Source organism: Styela clava, chromosome 2 (assembly GCF_964204865.1).
Source record: "Styela clava chromosome 2, kaStyClav1.hap1.2, whole genome shotgun sequence".
Taxonomy (NCBI): domain Eukaryota; kingdom Metazoa; phylum Chordata; class Ascidiacea; order Stolidobranchia; family Styelidae; genus Styela; species Styela clava.
Genome location: NC_135251.1, coordinates 26,826,606 through 26,847,934, shown reverse-complemented (window position 1 = coordinate 26,847,934; position 21,329 = coordinate 26,826,606). Strand labels below are relative to the sequence as shown.

At 35.5% G+C, this 21,329-nt stretch overlaps 2 protein-coding genes across 12 annotated transcripts in view; one reads left to right on the top strand and one right to left on the bottom strand.

The window, feature by feature from the left end:
• The window catches only part of LOC120335643 (neurexin-1-like), a 55,015-nt gene extending 47,099 nt beyond the window's left edge, over positions 1-7,916 (top strand). For 8 of the 10 annotated variants that reach the window (XM_039403197.2, XM_078110027.1, XM_078110026.1 and 5 more), the window contains 7 exons: positions 771-952; positions 1,601-1,769; positions 2,566-2,652; positions 4,256-4,447; positions 4,862-5,010; positions 5,189-5,243; positions 6,548-7,916. In XM_039403197.2, the coding sequence (XP_039259131.2) occupies positions 771-952; positions 1,601-1,769; positions 2,566-2,652; positions 4,256-4,447; positions 4,862-5,010; positions 5,189-5,243; positions 6,548-7,083 (1,370 nt within the window). In that variant the 3' untranslated portion in view covers positions 7,084-7,916. Of the gene's footprint in view, positions 1-770; positions 953-1,600; positions 1,770-2,565; positions 2,653-4,255; positions 4,448-4,861; positions 5,011-5,188; positions 5,244-5,572 lie in introns of all 10 variants that reach the window. The other 2 variants (XM_078110028.1, XM_078110025.1) reach the window with 2 other exon arrangements.
• A 4,281-nt stretch (positions 7,917-12,197) lies between these two features.
• LOC120335633 (uncharacterized) lies at positions 12,198-20,687 on the bottom strand. Of its 2 annotated transcripts, XM_039403175.2 has the most exons (4): positions 16,039-20,420; positions 12,722-15,802; positions 12,486-12,579; positions 12,198-12,408 (listed from the first exon to the last, which is right to left on the bottom strand). In XM_039403175.2, the coding sequence occupies exons 1-4, from the start codon at positions 16,417-16,419 to the stop codon at positions 12,269-12,271; spliced, it is 3,696 nt and encodes a 1,231-aa protein (XP_039259109.2). In that variant the 5' UTR covers positions 16,420-20,420; the 3' UTR covers positions 12,198-12,268. The 2 variants fall into 2 exon arrangements, with proteins under 2 accessions (XP_039259109.2, XP_039259112.2); XM_039403178.2 differs by lacking the exon at positions 12,486-12,579 and having other exon boundaries at positions 16,039-20,687.
• Between the last annotated feature and the right edge of the window lie 642 nt (positions 20,688-21,329).

Genomic DNA, 21,329 nt, shown 5'->3' with positions numbered 1-21,329 from the left:
GATATAAATATTTTATGCCTGCAGTTTGCGTTTAGAAATCTTTCCGTCAACAAAACTAACATAGATTTATGTGCATTGTTCTAGTTTTATACCCACAAACTTATCGGACATACACGAAGTGTCGGACATACTCGCCTGGCATAGATTGTATCACCGAGTGTCTGTATTATATACATATAGAGAATCACAGCCTTATTCTATTGAACATTTCCTGCATGTTTTAAATCATCATCTTGCATGGAGAAATGTAGTTATCTGAAATGTATGATATCTGTTAAATTTTTCATTTGTCGAGGATTATATTTAACCTATCTTTTCAATTGCACGAGAATGATGACGAAAATTTAACGAGTTTTAACACCGTAACACGACTGCGGATTGCGTCTTTAACAAAACACTTGAAGTAAAATTTATCATTACAAGAATTTTAATTTGTATCATTTTGAAACTTTAAACATATTTCGTTTTTGAAATTAATAAGTAAAACAGTCGAGCTTTGCATGTTATTCCATGTAAAACAAAATAAATCAAATGCATGATTATTGCTTTACTTTTTTGTAGAATTCCATGCGTAATCTCTCCCGCTCCAAACTCTCATTGGATCATTAACCACATAATTAGTGTAATGATAAACATTTTTAACAATCTTTTTGAAACATTCTCAGAAATAAAAACTAAATTGTTTTCAAGAAATTTTTTTTTGTCCGTGATAGCACTAATGCTTACTAAACATAACGCTTTGTAACTGCATTTGATAATCTTACCCACAGGAGGTCCATCTTTTCGATTCAATGGAGGCATGATAGTTTATGAATGGCCGTCTGCTTCGTTTCCAAGCTCGCGTAAAGACAATTTAGCTTTGGGATTCGCGACCAAAGAACGAAACTGCGTTATAGCCAGAATCAGTAGCATGGCAAGCAGTACCATCAAGGATTATATGGAATTAGGAATTGTAAGTGACCGCCTTGTGTACATAGGAGTTTTTGCAGCATATAAAAACATATTGCTCGATTTTCTGATGTATTGCTGTTATGAATACTGTATCGCGATAGACAATTTGCTATTTAAATATAATGTTACATTCTTTTTATGTGCCAATATTAAATTTATCGCAATATCTAACCGAACCTACAAAAGGTGAAAGCGTAACGACAAATCATCTACCTATTCCGTTCCTAATTACTAATGTGGTATGAGTTGTAAGTTGGGTTGTCGCACATACGGTGTTTTCAAAATATACAACAGTAAAGCAGGCAAGCCAATTTAAAACCAATTTCGACCCAATGCAAAAATATTTTTCAACTTTTTTAGATATTAGTTTGTTGGATTTATTTAGACTAAGCCATTTGTCATATCATTTTCATATATTATTTTTAAATTTTGGAAAATTGGAATCAACGTTTTGTGATGAAGTTCTTTATCAACAGAAATTAAAAATATTTTTTTCGTTGTCATCTTCTAGTAAAATAGTATCTCAACAGTCTGCTGTTAGATGGATTTCGTATATGATTGCAAACAGCTTCTCATCGATGTTACTTGTGTAGAGTGGAGAGATGATTTTTGATACTTGATATACTTTATTGTGTTCTATTTATTATAGGAAAATGGAAGACTAACTCTGAGGTTTAATATTGGCAACAAGGATGTTGTATTGCGGGAACCAATGAGTGTAGTGGATGGTCAGTATCATCGTGTGGTAATTTGCAGAAAATGGATGAACGCGACCATGCGCGTCAATAGCTGGCCGATCAGAAGTGTTGGACAGACAGGTGAGAATTCTTTGACGTCGTGAATTTTAATCCATTCTTAACAGAAACTGATTGTTGGATTCCGCTAAAGCCACACCAGTTCTACTATATTTATAACGGCAATCCTTCAATCAGCTTCCGACTATTATTTTGCGTGTTTTCGGTGTGTTTTGCGTAATAACTAAGACGTGGAGAGTGAATATTTTTGTCGCAAGAGGGCGCTAACAATCACATTTTTTACTACTAACCTCTTGTGTGCTATACTATTCTGACCACTATTTCGTAAATATCGTGACACGATATAATCTTGACATTTTATTTACGTGCAATATATACAACTACGCCAATGAGCGCTCTATCACGCTTTATTCATTATTAACTTCTATGTGTAGTTGTTTGCTTCTCCATATATCTTTATAATAATCACTCGTTCGAATTTTGACTAATATTGAACATATTGTATAATTGGGATAGTGAGTGATATGATTGTTCATTCTACTAATTACTCACGAATTCCTTATGCTTGCGTAGAACCTTCATGCAACTCAATTTTTTTTAACGCCATAACCGGTATTAAATATTATCAATTCGCTTTGCACCTGGAAACGAAAAAAAATATCCCATATACCCCAACCTCTACCATTTCTGGGATTTCAATTTAAAATTATATTACTCTATTTTATTGAAATTTCAAGAACTTTCTTTACTAATTCACACTTCGCTTCTTTCGCATTCTAATTTCGGCAACTTTTGCCTCTTTCGAAATTTTTCTCTCTCAAAATTCCCCACTAACGAATACCAATGTGTATTTTTGTAGGAAATGCCCGAAATCGTTTTGCTCTTGCTGCTACCTCTATACCACCTGCTGTCCGACCGACAGTGAATCAGTGGTTAAGAGGGAAAGGTATAATTAAATTTAAATATATCTGTGCGTCTGTCGTGTATCTAACCATCAAGCACTGTCTATTATTATACGTGCGTTTTGTTGAGTTTTGTGCGATGTCCAAATGTACAGTTACATTGTAGATATGTGAATTATATATTTACAAGCCCACAATGAAGAGTTTTGTTATAAAAATGAGAGATGCAACTTTAAATCATGCAAATTGTTATAGTCAGCAAAACTCAATATTTCAATAATAAATGCTTGTTTTTGTACGCTTGCTATATGACATCCTCTACTACATTGATGGTTGCTGGAATAGAAATAGTCATTCAAGAGCATACTACGCATACTGTTGTTATTGCTTGGAGGAAGTTCGTGATTGTTTGTAGAAAATTCTAAATTGATATTTGCGGTGATGAGACTTTAAATTAGAATTGCATCGTTTCAAATTGGAGTAGTATTTTTGCGCACAGTGAGTTGGTATAAGTGATAGAGAACCATACAGGATCGGAGCATAACAAGGTCTGAAGTTTAAAATTTAAACCAGTCACTTTTGCAGTCGATAATAATATGATACCAGTGCAAATTACAGTATTACAGTATCGTCGCAAATTGCTTTTTAGTTGCAACTGTACAAAGGTTCAAATTTACCATTTTTGTAATTCTAAACCCCAGGACAATTTTCATCATACACTAACATTTCTATTTCATACCTATACTTTTCAACTCCTAATCTTTTGTTGTAATGGTCGCTAATTTCTAGTTTCACACTTTCACTGCTGTATGTTTGCTATCTGCTTTGCTAACTTCGCTTAAAATACAAGGAATTCATTAGTATTTTTGTCAACTCGACCGTTTTGTTCAAGTAGAATCAAGTGACGGTTATTATATCTTATATAGCCTGCTTTGGTGACTTTCACTATGTATGGAAAAGGTAGAGGCTTAGTTTCTGTATACATTTCAACATAAAACAATTTAAATTTGTTTGCTTTTTAATACTGTTTATATTTGTTGAGGTCAATTTTTCATACAGGAATACCTAGATATTGCTGTCGTTGGTTGAAAAAGTCGTTTTTTAGAACGATTTGAAAACGTTTATCTTATTTTTCATAAACATTTCAACAAATAAATTGATATAAAGTTTAATAATATATTCCAACTTAAACTGACTATACTGGCCATGATGAAGCCTATATTCTTTCATACCCGTATTTAATCCAGTTGAATAAGTTGAAGTTAAAACTGCGATTGTCGGTTGTGATGTACCCAAACATGTTATAAAGTTATAAATGTTTATACCATAGCATGCTTTGTTTGATATATTAATATGAATTGTGCTAACTTTCATGTTGTGCTGTAATGTTTATTTTTATTAAAGATATTATAAATAAATAGTAAGAAACGTCGCGTAAAAGTGATATAGTTATTTAAACAACGTAAAAAATATTGCTTTAAAAAAGTGTAAAATTTGGGTTCATTTCGAGTCATATTTATATCACTCAAACGTAGTAAACTGTATTTTGAGACTTGTAACTGCAGTAAAGCATTGGTGCAACCAATGTGAATAATTTGCTTCGAACATGTGTTTTAAATCAGTTTTTACAACATCGAATGTTTACAGAAAGAAAAAACACTGTGTTTAACTCTCAATCTATGATTCAAGTTGGTGGGCTCATGATGGACAGCTCTCTAGAACCTCCTTCTTCTAGAAATTCTAGATCGAAGAGAGCCTTGAAAGTAGTGCGAGCTTTCAGAGGTCAAATGTCAGGATTCTACTTCAATGACGTCAGTGTATTTACCTTAGCTGCTCAAGGTATAATATGTTTATAATTCTGTATGTTTTCAATTTAAATGAAGTTTTCTAGCATAAGCATGTCCTCTGAATTAAATCTGAGATCAATGGGAAATTAATTTCGTTGTTCCTAAATGAACAATTTCAATTTATTGAATCACTATTTTGTTTATTATTTATGAATGGAAGTAATTAAAGGTATGCCATTTTCATGAGTTGAGCACGAATATTTTGCTTTAATCGCCAAGACACAGCTAGTGATACACATGATTCGCTCAGTAAAGTAGACATTGTGTAATGCATTTAACATATATGATTCGCAAAAATATCCATTTTGTATATTTTTTCTTGGCCTCGGCCGCCCTCGAGTAATTTTCAGGCCTTTTTTTTTTGTACATTGTCAATCGCTCAAATGGTATTTCCGTTTTTTTTCAGGGAGCAATCAAGTCTCGATTATTGGAGAGGTAAATTTAATCAATGAACCTCCAGTTGTACCCACTCCACCTGGGAATTTTCCATATCCAACTACCATGGCAACAATGACGACATTCACAACGTCATCAACACGGCCAGTTTCCATGGAGGTAATATAATGTATAATAATATTCTTGTAGTTTAAAAACTTTCATTTTATACCCGAAATGTTACAGTGTATGCATAATGTGAATTACTTTTCAGTACACTCAACAAATCCATAAATAACAACACAATTGTAATTTTTGTCATTAATGCTTTAACTTGCGAACAAATTTTTGTTTCCAGAACGCAAGTAAGGGGACTGAATGCGATGGCGAGGAAGTTTGCTCTGGCGACTCAGGTATTTTGATTTTATGATTTTAAATATGGAGGAAAATATTTTCAAAACTTATATGAAGTTTGAAGATTAATTTATGCGAATATATGGTTGATATGTTATGATTTCGAAAAATTTACATAAATATATTTAAGCTCAACTAATGGCCATCATCGCGAAATGAAAATTTCTATAATTATCATAATTATATGTGTACGTATATATATCAACACCCTTTTAACACAGCTCTGACTTTATTCTTTATTTTTCCCTGCTTTCCTATTCTTAATTTCGATTTTTCTTTCTCATTATTTCGCTACATTCTCTTGTTGGTTTCTCCTTTTCTACAACAGCTATTCTATATTTTCAAAATTCTGAAGAAAATTCTGCACGCGTGGAAGTCGGAAAAGTTTTTATTTTGTCACTGATTTGGACTGTTTTTAAATTTATAGTTTCATCGGTACATTGATGCTACCGCATAAACGTAAATTTGAAAATATAAACAAAACATCACTATGCAGCCTAAAACATAAACTTACCATGCGGATATGATGACAGCAGTACTTTTATTATGATTTGTCTTATAACGCAACATTTCCTATAAAATAATTTAGTCAAGTCGAAATAAATATCTTAGCCGTCCCGTTTTGTATTGAAATTGCTATTACGTTTCGGGTGCATTCAGATAATTATGAAATATAATTAGTACTTTGCGCTGTTTTCGATGAACATATTAATAAAAGTTTATATATATGATATATATTTTTTGTTTCTAAAAAAATTATAACGTAGTTTAATTACGCAAGACGCTTTATTTCGCAACAAAACAGTCTGCTAAGATATACCTCACCTTTGTGCAACGAAATAAGATTTTCACCGCGACGTTGAAAAATTTTCCGTTTTTCTGCCGCGCTTTTAAAGCAAAATCTAGAATATTATTCACGTTCATTTATTTTTGTACTATTTAATTTGTGCTATTTTGCTAACTCACAAATCATGACATCTTGAGGACGACATCAAAATCTTAAAACTAAACATACCATCATATATATATATATCTTTCTTCTATCATGTATTAATTTCAACTTCAATTCCACTTAATTCAATCTAACAGTTTATTGTTTGCATCTTTATTTTAAAATGTCCCTCAACATCTTCATCATTTTCTTCTCCTTTTCTTCCCAATTTACCCGACCACCTCCTGCAAAATGACGACCGTGCGACGAAATGGCGACCTCACGTTTCTGCTTTCGTTGTGGATGTCACTCATAACCGTTAACAACAACAACAACATTGAACTAATCATCGTTACAAATTCATCTACTAAGGCAACCGATCAAAAGACAACGTCATGATAAAAGATGACAAGGATACGCAGATGACTCCCGGAGTAATCATACCACCTTTAATTACTCGTTCTACTGGTGCGGCATCTTTTGAGTCTACAAGAAAGTCAACTCCAAAGTTGACAACGTCTGAAACAGTTGAATCCAGTTTTAACGACACAAAATTCAATGGATCTGCAAATTTAAGTAATGGAGATAAAAAGATCACAAATGATAATGGGTCAAACGTGAAAACTGGATTCTTGGGGGGAATTTTAAATGGGACTACTGCAATGATTGCGGGAATAGTAGGAGCTGCAGTTATTTGTATAGTAATCCTTTTGGTTGCCATTTACAAGTACAAGCACAAAGACGAAAATCATTATCATATGGACCCTAACGCTCCTGGCGCTAAGGTTAGCAACGGGCATGCCAACGGACATGCTGGTTCAATTGTAAAAAAGAAAAACGGCTCAGTAAAAAGTAATAATAAGTCCAGTATAAGGGGTAAGGAGGTGGACAAGGAATACTATGTATAGCTACCCATCATATCTTGTTCATAACCAGGTAGTTGGCATACTCCTTTGTGGAAGGAAGGAATTAAGATGCTTTATAAGAATGAAAACAGCCAAAATGTATCAATTGCGGGACAATGATTGTGGAATTAGATTACTATTCGCCATCAATATGAATATTAAGTAATCGTTTTCATATGCTTCCAACCGTGTAAAAAAAATTGATTCGGTTACAGCAAGATGGCTGAAACATTTGCCTTGTTGTAAAATCATTTTGTTTGTGTCGTAGAAGCATTAGCCATCTTAATATATGTTGCGTGAATCCATAATGATGGATAACCACGTTTGTTACATTCTATCAATCATTATCATGTTGTATAAACATGCATGGGATACAACCAACAATACTTTAACCTTTTTTTAATTTGAATTTCCAATAATCATTAAAACGACATCCACGAGCGCTGTCTGAATGGAGAGAGCTCTAAATACGGGATATGTACTGATGAAGATCTGACATTATTCAACTATTTCTGTAAAATCTTCTAATAATTGAAACTTGATTTATATTAATTAATTTGTTTTAATACAAATATTACTATTCTGAATCTACCTGAAACAATTGACAAATACTACAAAGTTAAATCATCTGACGGACAGCTGACGACGGTTTTGGTGCACAAAATTGTAGCTGAATTTTATAGATAGTAATACAAGCTGGATAAAGAGTGATATCGTTTTCATTGGTTTTATATATTTACTTATGTCTACCGTTCTCTGCAAGTTCCGCCTTATTGCAAGAGCTTTGCGCATGATTATTTTTTAGTTCATTTTCAAATAAATATATTGAAACATAACTTGTTGAAATCATGTTTAGGTATATCGTTTTATTTAGGGTACTTGCAAGTGGGTTTTTGAGTTTGTATTTTGGCATGAATTCGAAATTATTTCCGTTTAGATTTGCTGTATTGTTGACAGTCATGCAATCGAGTATGAGAGATTATTACAGGAAAAACACACTCATTTTAATAATTAGTGGAAAATACATTTTTTAAACAATGGTCCAGCTTATGGAAAGAATGGCCTGTGATTTTGTAAAATAGTTTTAGGCCGTGGAAAGCCCCTAAGTGCCACGAACACTTCTTACATCCGACAGGAAAACTAGCAGGTGCAAATCAAAGTTTTAAATGGAATTGAAAGTGCTCAAAAATATTTTCCGAAACTGAAGGGTCACCAAACCCATGGCAGGGGACGGAAGAGTTTTATGGAGACAACAAGATACATGTCCTCACGAAGTGCCAATCGCGATGACTGAATTAATTAACAAACAACAGCGAAGGAATAAAGTCGCTACAGTCAAAGAATTAAACAAGCAATCAAAGCAAATTGCTTGTTTAATTCTTTGACTGTAGCGAATTTATTCCTTCGCTGTTGTTTGTTGGCCTTTTTAAATCCAATATGGTGCACAAACGCATCACCAGTGAAAGTGTGGGAAACACTGCAAAAGAACATAAATGGATATTGCGTCATTCCTCGGGGATTGGCCGTGAAATTTTAGGATTGCTTCAGTCGTGTCCTCGTAACTGAATTATCTTTCATTGCATCCCGCTCGATTGCTAACAAATGAGTCGACTGTTTTCCACTGGGTCCATGTTTGCGTCAGAGCTGTGCGCAACAGCTTGAACCCATGTCGATTTATCATCCAAATTATCTCAAATTTATCATATTTGACTTTTTTCGCTACCAAAATTGTGTTATTTATATTTTGAATAATAGGCGGTAACTATAAAGATCAATCAAATATCACAGTAGATTTTTCGAACACCGCTATTGCCAGCGCCTGTGCACAACAAAATGTCTGCAGGACCTCCCGAATCATTACCAAGGAAAGTGTAGATACCCATCTTTGCATGTGAATAGAGTTATAAGGCAATTAATTTGAGTATTTCAATAAACCATTTGTGAGTGGTGGTAATATATATCGGTAATTTGAACATCGGTGTACCAGTATTGGTGTATGTATGTACTTGAAAGAATTCTTATAAAATGAGCTGTATATGCATATGGCATTGGCTGTATATGTATATCATCCGAATGGCGGTATATGTATATTGAGTTGGATGTATATGCATAGCTGTTTTACTATGCGATCTAAACCAACCAAAGTCTCATACTATAACAGATTGTCTGTTACTTAAAGCAACGTCGCTTCAATCTCAGTTTAAATTGGTCTGCAATTGTGTTAACAATTGTTTAATCGTTTGTTGTTTAATAATGACCAGACGGTGTCGACGCCTCGACCGATCATGTTGGTAACACGATATACAAATGCAGCCAAAAATATGCATATATAGCTATACATATAGCGCTAATGCCATAAGCATATTCTATTTAATATGCATTCTTTTAAGTACTTTATATATATATATGGTGTACAATGTTCTTGAGTGTCAACTTGAAGAACAGACATCTCAAAACATGGGAAATTGATATTTGTGATACAGATGCATGAATGACGTGTCTATGGACCGATCCACTACTCATTACTTATCGATCTTGATCGGTAAGTATGTTGATAGGTATTTGTCTGTTTTTTTGTGTGTTTGTCTGTTAGATAAAACGCGATATCTCACGAAAGCGAGGTTGAATCTGCTCCAAATTTTGCATGTTCATTCATCATATCACGGACCAGAAGGCCTATCGATTTTGGATGAATTAGGTCGTATAATTAGCCAGTTATTTATTAATTAGTGACGGGACACACGGTGTCGCTATGGAGTAAGAGCACATGAATCGGAACCGCAGTTTTTGTTTTGGGGAATCTGCTAACTTTCGATCGATACGTTTTCGGTCTCCGACCAATATTCTCGTTAATGGTTTATTGAAATACTTGAATTATTTGCCCTCTAACTCGCATGCAAAAATGGATATCCACACTTTCCTTGAAAATTATTCGGAGGTTCTGCCGACAGTTTGTTGTGCCCAGCCGTTGGCAATAGTGGTGTTCAAAAAATCTACTTTCATATTCGATTGATATTTTTTTCTATAATTACCACTTATTACACTGACCAACGCATTTTCTGGTGTCCAAGGTTTCAGAGCGGATTTAGGTGAATTTTGGGGTGCTGAGTACGAAAATCATACTAGTTTTTTTCTCATCGGGTCAAATTGTTGAAATATTTGCTATTTAAAACCTTTTTGGTGCTTGATTAGTGTGCGCGCCAAATTGGCGCACAACCTGATCACCTTAACCTGGTTCACAACATACTATGTTCGGGTTGTATAGTATAGGTTTTTATTGTGATGTATGCCAAACGATTATGACATCACACACCTTGAAAGTAAAAGTCAAGTTTGCTATATAAAGAGATGTAGTTGATAAAAAAGGACTGCGTAGCAATAAACAAGCTGCAATAAAATTAGATTCATCAAAATGGGGTATCTCAATGTTGTCCGTAACAGAGCTTTTCTTTTGTTCAGTAACATTTGAAATAGTACGATTATTTGTTTCATGACCAGTGGCGTGGTATAGGCTTTTGCTTACAATTTGGAACCATGCATGGGTTCTTGCGTCCGCACTGCTTCGACCAGTGCCCCTTTTGTAGACACGAAAATCACAATTTCAAATCCCTCACGTTTCATATTCCTACACTCTTTGATTCAGGAAGTGACTGCATTTGAAACATTTAGGAATTAATCTGTCAGGAGTTGCATGGAAACAATTGTATTAAAATATGATAGGTGTTGTTTTATTGGTATTTGCATTTTCTCTAGTTTTCTGGACCTTATTCGATTTAGAATTCGAAAGGTTTGACAATTCCCTCGTTTTCTTACGCACATGTGACACGAGATGTGCTAAGCTCAAGTCCTCTATTTCACATGTCAAGTATCATCCACCAAATTTGCCAACGTGGCCTCCAATCTCATGCCATCTTCCACAAGATTTTATCAATGATCATCAAAGACAGTCCTTCATTTATAATGACCTTTATGTATTTTCACATGAAACTAATTCAGCAGCATACATTGTTAAAGCTTCCGGGTCAGTGGTTCTAAGTTGTGGGCCATCTATAATAAAATTCAAACCTGTTCAATTTGCAATTTATGGCCATAAGTAATTTCAGGGCCTCATCATAGCATACCTAATCTTTATGTTGTATATTGTAACGGTGACCGTACATTTGAACCCACGTACATTTGAACCCATGCGTATATCCACGGGTTCAATCAATATGCGGGTGCTAAAACCCATGGGTTAGGGTTAGTATGGGTTTAACTATCCGTGAAACAAAAAAAATTCCATAGATGCAATAGCATACAGGTGCAATTGTCATGGGTTCAAATGTACGTGGGTTCAAATTTAATGGAACCATTGTAACAGATAAACAAATCTTTTGCAGCAATAACTGTATCTCTGTATCAGTTTAGGGTCAGGGCATAATTTTATTGCTATTTTTCCTTATTTTAGTTCTATTACGAGTTCGGGTCTGCCTGGGTTAGCCAAGTGAATATACCCCCTTCCCCCCTTCAGTCTCTTTTCTACAACTTAATGTAAAGTAGGCGAACAAAATTAGTTACCTCCATATTGGTAAACACGCTTCTGGAGCGCTCTAAATATACATAGCAATTGCTCCAGTGGGCTAATTAAAGAGAAATTCTAGCAACAACAACAACATAATATCATTTCGTGTCCAATAAATTTGCTATTAAGAAAAAAATACAGTCCAACATTACAAATTCATTGCATTCAATGCCGAGTTGATAGCCGGCCACGCAGTCAGACAGTAGTCTATACACTGACTTTATATGCCTTATAACCGGCGCATGAAATCATCTTGCAAACAAGAAAAAAAGAGCAAGAGAACAATGAACAGATAAATGACACGAACATCGCACAATGGTACAGGAATAGGGAGGAGGCCAAGTGCCGAGTGCAAACAAACGTGACCGAACCGGTGGAACGTGACGGAATAAAAACGCGTTCCCCGTTATTTCAAAGGAAACAATTCTTGGTGAAAATCTCATAGGCCACGTGGGTCAACCGTCTGTGAGTAAGTACTAAAGTTTGAAATCCATTAACTGCAAATTTTTTCACAGCAGCATCAAAACCTCAGCAACACTTAATTAGGAAAACGACACTTTGTTCCAACGAAGCAACAATACTTTTATTTCACATTGAAAATAAAGTAGATAAAACAAGGTCAAGCCACTAAAATATATCATCAATCCTTTGTAGTTTGACAAAACATTTTTTCAAAACAATTTCCCCATTTTCTGGCCCGTCCCGTTTTGGTTCATTCCTTTCGAAAGTCGAATCTTCTGGTGACGTTGATAAGTATGTCTGTGAACCTGTAAATAAGATGGCCCATGCATAATCAAACTATACTATTTCATGTTAACAACAACTAATTCGCGAAAGCACTTACCACCACAAGTTCTTGGCAATGTACAAGAGTCTATTTCTGCGTTAATATGATGTTGCATTACAAAAATCTCATCATGCTGGTCAGCTGACGACGACTATAATTTTGAAATACAAGGAATATAAATGACATATTTATGACTCAATATCGCTTTATATACTATGTATGTTCCTTATGTGCACGATACAATAAAGTTACATATTCCTTATCACCATATCAAATACAATACATTTACTCACTGTAGTTTGGGTGGCACGTCTCTCATTGCATACTTTATTTGTGAGGCAAGGTTTAGAAACAACCCCGTTGCGTTCTTCAATTTGTCTTTTTGCTGGCATATTTAAGACGGTTGATGTTGAAGATTTTGTTGCAGGGCTAACGGCACATTTTAACATCTCTTTCTTACATCCGCTTCCACGAAAAGTCAAATCCGGAGTGTTGTATGATCCATTAGCAGGATAGTATAAAAGTGGCGGAGGGGAGTGGTGCGAATTGTCAGATTTGAGGACATTTTGGCGGCTATCTTCATCATCTACATCATAATTATACATATTTTGTGAAGCATGTTGATTCCTCGATATGAACGGCGGCTTAGGCGTATCGGCGTGTTTGGATTTTTCATTGAGTGCCGACTTTTTACGTATCGTATTAAATTTGACAACTACCTTTCGTTTCGGTAAGACCTGCTTGGCTCGGGAAGATGAATCAGATTTGGCTGAATCACATTTAGTTGAAGGTGCAAACTTTAAATCTGATTCAGTTCGTTTGTCGCTATCCGGATTATAAATTTCATCTGAATATTGTTTAGATAAATCGTTGGAAAAACTAATATCATCAAACAAATTTCTTTCTCTGGAAATCAGTACTTCAGGATTTGTTTTCTTTCGCTCATCAATTGTCACTGGAGAAACTGCTACATGAGGACATTTCGGGTATGATTTTGTATCTCCCTTTGACCTCTGATCCATATTTCTCTCCCCATACTCTGTATCGTATTCCATAATTGAGAGTATCGAAATAGTAGACGCATTGCTACAAAAAGAATTTACACTTCCTACAGAATCGCTAGAAAACTTACGGTCCAAATCAAAACTACTTTGATGAAGAATTGTTTCTGGTACTATTTCTCGAAACAATTTATCATTTGAAAGCATTTCCGTGATCAGCTTCGAATCGTTATATTGAATAATCGATTTATTTTCGAGCGGAAACATTTTGGAGGTTAATGTTAATTCTTCCTGACCACATATTTCTGGCTCCTTAAAGATGGATGTAGGTAAAGCATTAGTATTCGGCGTGGGTGCAGTTTCTCTTTGTTCTTTTTCTTTCCTTGTCCGATTAATTCCGCGGAAACATTCAAGATTTTGTAGAGCAATACAACACAGAGTTTGCAAAGTATAAATATCAAAATATTTTTCTCCACAAAAGACCGCTTCTTCGTCTTTTAAAACTTTTTCTGTATCTTTGTCGGTGATAGATTTGCTATGCAATTCATCGTGAACAAATTTTTCTGATTCGTTTCTGTTACTAAGGGAATAACAAGAAATAATCACGGGCATTTGTTCACAATCGGAATCAACGCTTTCTTCCACACCGCCCATTCTTTCGTCTTTCCCGGGTTCAGGAGAGAATCCGCTCGCATTTGAATTAGAGAACAGCGACCGTGCGGAACTGTTTTTGTGCTTACAGCATTTGTAATTGAATTCATTCTTGGAATTGATTGTTAATGATTTGTTCCCAATTGGCCCCGACGTAACAGATATTGCTCCGGTTGCTTGGGATTTTACAGTTTGTAAAGAAGAACTGACATTCTCAAAAGGGCTGTTTTGTCTCTCGTCTCTAGTACATCGATTTGGGGAACTCAAAAGTGTTTCCGCGATAACATTTTTTACCGAAACCTTTCGTTGCTGTTGTTGTTCCTGTTCCCAAGTATCGTTATCCACAATCCAAAAAGTTGGCACGTCGTCATCGTTAAAATGAAGAGAATCTTGTGGTGACATCATTTGACACAAATTTGAATCTGTTCCACTTAAATTGGAATCTTTTGGTTGAGGATGCAAGTTTTGCATTGAAATGTCAGATGGAGATTTGGCGATTAAATCTTTTACGCAATGTTTGCTCTCGACTGGTGCTGAAGGATTAGAGTTTGTTGTCGCTTCAGCTCTTGAGTCTAGAGCTGAACGTAAGGAAGTACCGTCTCCACCTTTATCCTTATTGCATACATGCTTGGAATGCCTATTCTCAGATATAGAAGTTTGCACAACAACATCACCAATCAAACGATGACGTTGGCGTTGTTCCGCTTCCCATATATCAGGATCCACAACCCAAAACGTTGAAATGTCTTCGTCATCATTCAAGTCGCGAGGCCTTCGAGGTGACTTTATTAAATCCCATAGATCGGTGCTTATGCCTGGTTTGTTTGGGGAGGAACTTGTTTTTTGTTGAACAGGCGAGTTTTCCGATGAGGCGCCAGACGTCGCTTTAACTTGAACATCTTTCCTCAAACGTTTGTTTGGAGGTCCATCGCACTGTCGTTGAACTTCTTTGTTCAATGATTTACATGTAGTGCGAGACTGCAGATTTGCAAACAAAATTGGATTTTTTATAGCGATGCCCGTGTTTGTTACATTCAAACATTCTTGATTAAAACTAGAATATTGAGCCTCGCGTGGAGAGATTACCCAATTACTGTTTTCCAGAGGTATTGATCGCTCTCTTGGCATCTGATTGATTCTTATTGACTGGCAAACAGGAGTTTGACGGAAATATTGCGTATTAAGAGACAAATTTTGTGTCTTATAGCCAGCATGTTTGATATTGCGCTCGGATGGCTGTAATTGTTCATTTGGAATGTAATTGGTCCTAATTGGAAATACAGATGGGCCCTTAGTTTGAGTACACTTGATTTGTGAATTTCCATAATTGAGTAATGTAGGCTTTGGTTGCTCATTTGAAATTTTATTAATCACACGTGGAGGAATTGGAAACTGCCGTGAGAAATTTGGCTCAAAATTTGAAGTCTGAATTCGTTTGCTACGGTAGACTGGTTGTGTCTGCTGCTTGTTGTTTGTAATGTGATTGGCTATAATTGGTAAATAGGAAAATGAAGGCTGTTGCTGGTTACTCATTACTTGCGAATAAGTGCCTGCCAACGGTTCACGGCATTGCTGCCCAGATGTGTGATTGGGCTCTTGGCGATAATTTGAATAAGTCTTGGTTGATGTATTTGATCCAGCTAACGTAGGTAACATATGATGATAATATATTCGTTGATGCCCCGGCACTGGTAAAGTACCGCTGCCATGCGATTGCGCGGTCTGAATAAAAAGGGAAAGTTAGTTATACCTATGACATCGGACAAATTGGTGTCGAATGACGTAAAATAAAAAAAATCGCGAATTCACTTTAATAATATACGTACTTTATATTCTTATAGATGATTTTTTATTTAAAATAATAGTGATAATATACTTTACGTACAAAACCATGTCCCTTTGTTATTTATCAAATCCTTTACATAAAACACCAAACACATGAAAAAAATCTGCTATACCTTTGGCTTTTTATTTATTAGTGAAGTTCGATCAGACTTATTGCTCGACATTGTAATTGTTTCATGTGATAGATTCCCTTTTCTGCTGCAGTTACCAGCAACATACTCGTGCAACGGTGAACTTGGGCAGTTCATGAATTCTGTAACTCCGCTGTGTTGGTTGTCGGTTAGAACGTTTGGTATACTGCATTTCTTCGAGTTATTAGAAGAAATTGTTGAGGAGAACATCAAATTATGGTTTCCTGGATAACCATGACGTTCTGTCTGGTCGAGATATTTTTGATACTTTGTGTGTGTTGATCTTGAAGTTAGATAAAGTTTCTCTTGTGAACAATTCACATCGTCTGATTTGCGACCATTTAATTGCAGTGCAGGATACATCCCTTACAATACACTATTCAAAGAAACGATATTTTCTAATATACAATAATTATAAATGTAATAAGAATAAATGTAAGAAAAATATTCCACTGCACGACGTAACATTTAGTTTTTACCGACGTTGTAAGAGTTGACCAAATGAACAAAAGTTGTATCCTGCCAGAAACCATCACGTGGTAAATTAAGTATAATTATTTTTTTAATTGCTGTAATTAACATCGTGCTGTAATTAACATCAACTTTAAACTTAAAATCGACACATAATCCAATTTTTAATGATAAAACTTTGCCAACGGTCTGTTCTCACTAAAATTCCAATATATTGTTGAAATACAATCTTATTCCATCGCCCTGAAGATGAACGTAGCTAAATCCGCGAGCGTAGCTATAATTTTGCTGCTATATACACCTGCGCTTACTATCGAAGCTCCAATTTCGCGTAAAAACTACCTAACATGATAACTTTCGAAGTTAAAAAAGTTGAAAACGAACAGCTGATTTGTAGTAAAAACAGCAAGCTGCAATGAATAACCGCTGGCAACAGGTGTAATAACTGATTTACTCATATGACGTTAAACACCGAATAAATAAATTGACGTTTATATAATATGGGTTCAACAAATAACCTATGTTAATTATCGGTAAAATTCGATCCGGATCAAAATTATGAAGTTTTTCAAAAAAAGGAAGAATTAATACCGGATGAGCAATTTTTATACACGGCTATAAACGCGACTTAGCGTTGGTAAGTGCGCGACCTTACAAAAAAAAACTAACAACAGTAATAAATCACAGGAAACGATAATTCCCTCTGAAAAAACACTCCCGAAGTAAAGTAATAATGAAATCTGATAGAAAGCATTTGGTTCCAGGCTTTTTTTTATAGTGATACACGTAAAGTGTGCTCAAGTTGTAAGCAATGCGTTTTGGACGCACACGCACTTCCTTCAAGGCAATTGATAGAAAAAGTCACTATATATATATATATGTAACTGTATAGAACTATTCTTATCAACGAAATCTAGTTAAACCAAGACTAGAACATCGAAGATAACATTCACCACGGGGAAGCTGAAGCAGTGTAATCTAGACGAAGATAAGCGTTAGTTTAAACAATGCCATCTAATCACTAGAAATAAGAAGAAGAAATAAACTAATTTTTCTTATCTAACAGAGACAATTACGCTCCAAGAAACGTGCAGCTTGTCTTCCATCGCACATTTTTGTGAATGTGGAATGACTCCTAAAACAAGAGATCGATACTCAAATATACGGCCACGGAGACCAAAACGAAGCACTTGTCCACCTTACCTTATACAGTACCGATACGGTACCATAAAAAAACTTCCGACTTTCGTGTAGCAATAAAGTAGGCCTACCTCGTCCACGAGAGAGGTCGGAAAAACGCTACAAATAATTTGTAGCAATTTGCAATAGGTCATCACACAAAATTTCGCAGTAAAAAACGAATCACATAGAACTCACAGAAAGTTTTGATGGAAGTAATAGCCTTCTAGCGAAAAAATCCAATCGATAACCACTGAAAATTTCAAAGTAATTGATAGTGTAATTAATGAGAGAAGCTATTTTTATCATACGGTAACAAAAAGAAGAATACCAACAATATAATAAAGAAGATTCCATAGATCTACATTGTGTCGAATACCCGTCTTTTCATACTAATATGCTGTCATTTATCCATTCCTACAATTCAAATTTTTATGAGTGCATGTTCGGACAATGCCGCTTTATCCTATTGTCTTTGCTCTTTACAACCTTATGTTCTAGGCTTCTTGCCTCAAAGCTACCTTTAGTTTCGCCCAAATATATACTTCGCCACACTCACATATAGGAATAAATATGGGAAATATCACATCAATGGGCATCTAACATGATGCCTAGCTTTACGTACGACTAGTACATTTACTGCAGTCGAATTTCAATTGCTCATACCTTTGATTCCCCACAGTTGCAGAGAATATATATACCCCGAACCCAAATATGTGAGATCGTCCTTTACACGTTTACAGCACGATACCTGACTAGCTCCTGTGAGTGCAATGGATAAAAAAATAAGGTGTACGATTTACATAATTATATTAAGCGGAAGGGAAGGTAGGCCAATATTGCATTTCGCCGAGGATATATTCTCAAACTGTCGTCACTCCGACAGAGCGCAAATGTAATAATTAAAATTCCCTGCGGCATAATTGCTGCCCTTAGGACTAGATGATGATTACACTTTTGCCAGTCCAATCTAAGGTTTGTCCGAGATTCAGTGATGAATAATAAAGATTGAGTTTAGCAAGGTGGCAGGAGTAGGACGTTTCAGTAGTTTGGTTTGAATTTGAACGCGATTTAGATAAGACAAAAGCAGATTCACAGAATGATTAGACTTCCCAATACAGAGTCAGCTAAATTAAATACTCACAGAAGACGAAACAAATCATTACGGGCGGTACGACTAACCAGTCAAGTAATTAAACTGAATTGCACAGTTTGGATAATCAACAATATTTAAATCAGGCAATAAAGTTTCCCATTTGTAAAATAACCAAGAAATCTAAACACTGATATGATGTGCTGCTTTAGCGAATATTAGTAATTTTTACTAAACTTATTAATAGTATTTAATAGTATACGAAAAGGCTGAATCCCGTTTAATTTCATCCAAACTGAAAAGGGCAATCATGGACGGGACCTCCTGAGGTATGTGCAACAAGATGGCGCACAAACTGAACTCAGGTTGTGTACCAGGTTAGGGTTCAGGTTGTGCGGCATCTTGGTGCGCATACTTCAGGAGTACCCTTTTTTTCAATAGAAAAATTTAATTAACCAGAACGTAACAATCGCGTCCGTTCGAAACAACTTAAATTGCTATCAGGCAAGATTGGTTTGCAGAACACGTTCTAATGGTTCTCGGAAGGCGATTTTACCAATATATTTTGGCTTATGACGTTGTTATAAATGAAATAACAAGAAATAGGCACAAGGGCATAAAAGGCTGTGTAAATATGTACAGATAACCATTGGTGGTAAACCATTTTTGTTTCAGTTAACAACTGAACTACAATCAAGATATTAAACACTTGTTTAATTATTCTTTTTTGTACCAGTGTGGATATCTTATGTCACCTCATTACCCGGTTTTAATACACAATCATTCACCTTGAATACACAACCATCACCTTGATGTCAAAATGCCCACATTTCGAACTCAACAATAGCACAGTACATCTTCATGCCAGAATACCACGAATAAACAAATCCTGTTCTAAACTAATCCGATTTCTAATTTTACCCTAACATTGAACGCGAAACCAAAATACAACAGCAAGGTCGTGTCGAAGCATGTGTATCCTGTACCAATGTTCTTAGTCGGCAAATTTGTACAAGATGACTCCGCTTAATAGAAGTCGGAAAATATGGTACTGGGAACGACGACTCGTCTGATTGTGTCGCTTCAATACTTTAGTTAGTTCTAATTTCGATGGCTGAGTCAATCATATTAAATTTCGTGGTAAAACACGTCTATTGAACCGGAGGCTGTTAAAATAACTTTAATATGCTACAAATACTTCCCCTATTTCATTAAGTAAAAATTATCACTGTTTGGATCGTTCACTAAACTTATTAGCCATATACTCATTTGGAACTTGCGTAAGTTTTCTTACCTTTGTCACAAACTCCTAAAAAACTATTACTCAGACACTAACCTCAATTGAATTGTGTTGTGTGCTCAGAATACGGCCAATAATCAAATAGCAATTATCACGTTATCATTCCCCGCCGTAGACATTTTGATGACTGATAAACGAGAATATCGGTTGGAAACCGAAGACTTATCGAACGATAGTTAGGGGATCCGCCAAAACAGAAACTGCAGTTTCGATTCATCCGCTCTTGTAACTTGCGCACTGCGCATCGCACACTCACACTCGGCGGGTCTCAAAATTCACTCGCTTTACAAAAATCTAGATCACTATATCAATAATTGATTGATAACTCGCTAATTATACGCATAATTCGCCCAAAATCAATAGGCTTCTGGTCCGAGATAAGATGAATGCACATGCAAAATCTGGAGCAGATTCAATCTCGTTTTCGTGAGATATCGCGTGCATCTAACAGATAAACATACATACATACAGACAAATACCTATCAACATACTTACCGATTAAAATAGATAAGTAATAATCATTGCTCGCTGCCGACAACGATGTTTCGTGAAGCAAATTCAAATCATACCCGTGTTTATTAACATCTGAAGGCTGATTTGAACGGGGACGAAAGTTTTACAAACATGTCAAATGTTTACATGTCAAATGTATATACTAACTTTCTTTCTCGATGAATTTTAGTGACATTCAAACATCTTCTTGCACATTTTGTTAATATTAAAATATAATATTAAAATCTCACAACTGCATTCTTTTCTGATTCTAACACACGGGTCTTAGAGAAAATGGCAATTGTACAGTGACTGTAGCTAGATTTGGCGGGAATTTAAAATCGATTTCCCTATTTCAAAGGTATTGTGTGAAGTACGCTCCAAAGTTAATGATTCTAAACCGGATGAATCCACCTTTATGGCGAATGCAAATTTTGCAAAGGTGAACGAATGTGAATGGCTGAATGAAGTTTTTGTGAGGAGTTCGAAAACTCCGAGCAGGTTCAACAGTTACCCTTGAATAATTTACTGGCCACTTTTGAGTTACGCTTACATGAGTTAGAACTATTTAAGCTTTTAATGGAATGGCAATCCCGTACGGAACCCAAGTCTTTTTGATTGGATTGAACTGGGCAAGCCAGGACTTGTCTGTTAACCGCACGGACGGACAATTCAGAATCTTGAATCTGGAGGGTGCGAATTCCCGCGATTTCGAATTATAACCAATTTCATAATAAC

What these genes read in the sequence shown, in the direction of transcription:
- LOC120335633 (XM_039403175.2), bottom strand. Translation starts at nt 16,419, where the DNA reads ATGTATCCTGCACTGCAATTAAATGGTCGCAAATCAGACGATGTGAAT. An exon ending in GACGTGCCACCCAAACTACA is followed by an intron (nt 12,580 to 12,721) that starts GTGAGTAAATGT and finishes TCAAAATTATAG; the next exon opens with TCGTCGTCAGCTGACCAGCA. An exon ending in ATTGCCAAGAACTTGTGGTG is followed by an intron (nt 12,409 to 12,485) that starts GTAAGTGCTTTC and finishes TCTTATTTACAG; the next exon opens with GTTCACAGACATACTTATCA.